This window comes from Magnolia sinica, chromosome 7 (genome assembly GCF_029962835.1).
Source record: "Magnolia sinica isolate HGM2019 chromosome 7, MsV1, whole genome shotgun sequence".
In the NCBI taxonomy this organism is placed as follows: domain Eukaryota; kingdom Viridiplantae; phylum Streptophyta; class Magnoliopsida; order Magnoliales; family Magnoliaceae; genus Magnolia; species Magnolia sinica.
The window spans coordinates 58,112,117-58,115,505 of NC_080579.1; the positions used below are offsets into that span (position 1 = coordinate 58,112,117).

Sequence of the window (3,389 nt, forward strand, 5' to 3'; positions counted from 1 at the left end):
AGAATGTTGACGGTGAGCGCTCGCTTCACCAACCCTTTTTTCACTGCTATCGCGTAACATCTCTGGCCTCACACTGATCTCCTCGAAGGTATCCTGTTCTACCCTTGGCAGGAAATTTCATCATTAGATGATAGGTGGAGACAACTTCCCTCATTGCATTAAGAGAAGGTCTGCCCAGAAGGACATTGTGTACCGATGCCACATTGACAACGAGGAAGTCTACCATCAAGGTGACTTGATGTTGTCCTTCTCCCGCGGTCACAGGGAGGAAAATGGCTCCCTCGAAGATCACCCTTTCTCTAGTAAAGCCATGCAAGGGGGTCTTCACAGGTCTGATCTCTGACCTTGGAATCCCCATTCTCGCAAAGGCTTTTGAGTAGAGAACATCAGTTGAACTTCCAGTGTCAACCAGGATATGATACACCTTGTGGTTGGCTATGGTCATAGTCACTACTAAGGCGTCATCGTGAGGATGTTGTATCCCCCGCACATCATCTTCTGTAAAGATCAGACTATACGGACTGACTCGAAGCTCTTTGTTTGGCCTCTCGGTTAGGTGGATGCAATGTTCTGGATCAGACTTTTGAGAATGGGATTTTCAAGCCCTATTCGAATTTCCTCCACCGGATGAGCCACCGAAGATGGTGCGGATTTTGGCTGGCTCTTCTGCGGTGTTATTCGGTCGCTCTCGCTCTTCTTTCTGAGTTGTTTTTTCCTCCTTGGTATATCAACGCAGATGACCCTTACGGGTAAGGGCCTTGATCTCATCTTTGAGATTCACGCAGTCAGCTGTGTTGTGGCCGTAATCCTGATGAAAACTGCAATACTTGTGTTTGTCCCGATGATCTGGGTCAGCCTTCATACAAACAGGCCAATTCAGAAGTTTGTGCCCTTTGATGTCCAATAGAAATTGCTCGGTAGACGTGTTGAGGGGGGTGTAGGAACGAAATTTACCCTTCGGTTTCCTACTCGGACGATGATCACGAGGGGCGTGGTCATGTAGTCTTTTGTTGGATGGCCGAGGTTCTTCGTTCCTTAGCATCTTCTCCTTGCCAGTCGGCTCTGTCACTTGAACATTTTTACAAGCATTGGAGAATTCCTCGACATTAGTATACTTTTTAGCTCTGGCGATGAGGTCAGCTAACATCTTTGGTGGATTCTTTCCAATGGAGAAGGTGAACTTTCCCTCTTTTAAACCATTGAACACGACAGAGAGTGTCATCTTGTCGTCATAGTCTTCCACCTGTAATGCTTCCTCATTAAAACGAGTTATGTAGTCTTTAAACGATTCCCTAGGCTCTTGTGTGATGGTGAACAGATGAGTATTTGACTTCCGACTCTTCTTACCGCTTATGAATTGGCTAAGGAATAGTAGGCTGAGTTCTGCAAAGGAACCAATGGAATTGGGTTTGAGCTAACGATACCAACTCCGATCAGATCCTGCGAGTGTGATCGAAAACCCTCTGTAAATCATCGTATCCGTCACTGTCTGGATTTGCATACATGAACGATAAACTTCTATATGCTCATAGGTCTCTAGACCCAGAGTATTGGATGACGGGAGGTATCCGGAACCTCTGCGACATTACCTAGTTCATGATTACATAGGTGAAGGGAGGCTCGGTCTCTTCCATCATTCCTGAATGGTGGGGGGAACTAACGACGACTACTACTTCTTTTCCAGCATCAGAATTTTTTGGTTAAGCTCCGCAAATTGTGTTTCCCATGGATCTTTGTTTTCAGTCACCATTTCTTATATGTTTTCTACTTCGGGAGTCCTCTTTCCCCTTCTCCTTTCTAATCGATGCCAGGGCTGAGGTGACCAAGGCATTCAACGAGCTCGAGTTGCTGTATTCCGGGCTGGAACTCGGATTTAGGTCGGGAGAGGGTTCTGAACCGAATCTGGTGCCTGAGCGGGTTGACGTTGATACCCTTCGGGTCTCATACTCCTCGGCACGGAACGGGCTTCCACTACCAGACCTACCGTTTCCTTAACATGGTTTTCCTGACCAGGATGTGGTTGTGGCTCCCGTTGCTGCTTCATCTGGTTAATTTCATTGTGCAAGGCTTGTATTTCACTTTGCATAGCTCGATACTTACTTACCCGACAGTGGAAGGCCCTGGAGTCGATTCGGCGTGAAGTAGCGAAGAGGAACGGGTCTGATCATTTTGCTCTGGTTCTGCAACTACCACTTTCTTCTTTCCTCTTGCCATTATACTTTATAATAGGAACCTGGCCTTTCATATCTGGTTCCCACAGACGATGCCAAAAAATGTTGATGTCAAAATTCGGACCACCCTCCACTCAATGCAGTGAACCTTCGATAAACCCTGAACTTGCGCAAAGGGGTGTGCAAAGGAGATCCTGGCTAAGCCAGGGGACCCTCCGATGCCTAAGTCAGGTTATGGATTCAGGGTCTAAGTTGAATGTAGAGAGAGGGTGTAAGATGTTACGTACATGTAGCATTGAAACCTTCTTGTATTTATACCTACGCATTGGACAATCTGCATCCAATAATCTCGGCACGATCCACTCAATTAGTGGGAAACTAAGATCGTGGGGATTTTGCTCGTAATCCAGGGATCATGTAATGTATCATGCCTTAAAGGGACGTATCTACAGGCAAGATATTCGGTAGTAACCGTATAAAGCAGTTTCTAAGTCTAGCACACTAGATGCTAACCTCGACCTCAGCTCGGGATCTTAAACCTAAGAAGCCTTAACTTCAAGCCTCGGATCGGGACTAATACACATGGACTTTTCTACCAAGTAATTAAGTAAAGACAACTTTTAAAGGCCGGGACAGACTTTGATCTAAACTCACGGTTGTCCCCCTCGTCCGTCATGTACTCTCGAGACCTCCCCTCCGAGCTTAGAGGTGAGAAGTGGACTTATCCCATTAGTTCGGATTTCTTCATACCGGGCAGCATTTAAATGTAGATAGTTGGGTAATCATCTCTGGTTGTGTAGTTATAGGGTGGCCTGAGACTTTGCGTGTAAGTTCCGATCTGAAGTTCACACCGACTGCCTCGTTTTAGATTATTTCGAACCGACAGCCTCGGAGCAAGGGTACAACTAGGGCCGAGCCGAGAATCTTTCTCATCTGTTTTTATCATTCTACGTTAACTCTTATGTGTTCGATTGGATTAAGATGACATCGATCCTCGAGATTGAAGAGACTCAGATCTTCCCATAACAACCCTCATAGGATCAAACATGTAGTGGGCCCATGACCTCACACAAAGGCCTCATACACAACATATTGGGCCACATACAATCTCAATGGGCCTTATACAATCATAATGGGCCTTACACAAGGGTCTCATACATCACAATGGGCTGCATCACATGGGCCTAATACAGGTCACATGAGCCACATCACATGGGC

The 3,389-nt window shown here is 46.2% G+C and overlaps 1 protein-coding gene across 1 annotated transcript; it reads right to left on the minus strand.

The window, feature by feature from the left end:
* Nucleotides 1-727: 727 nt before the first annotated feature.
* Nucleotides 728-2,847, minus strand: LOC131250638 (uncharacterized). Its single transcript, XM_058250922.1, has 2 exons — nt 2,826-2,847; nt 728-1,383 (listed from the first exon to the last, which is right to left on the minus strand). The coding sequence occupies exons 1-2, from the start codon at nt 2,845-2,847 to the stop codon at nt 728-730; spliced, it is 678 nt and encodes a 225-aa protein (XP_058106905.1).
* Between the last annotated feature and the right edge of the window lie 542 nt (nt 2,848-3,389).

Coding starts and splice junctions, on each gene's coding strand:
- LOC131250638 (XM_058250922.1), bottom strand. CDS start 2,847: ATGACGGACGAGGGGGACAACC. Junction 1,384..2,825: donor GACGGACGAGGGGGACAACC/GTGAGTTTAGAT, acceptor GTTCCTTTGCAG/AACTCAGCCTACTATTCCTT.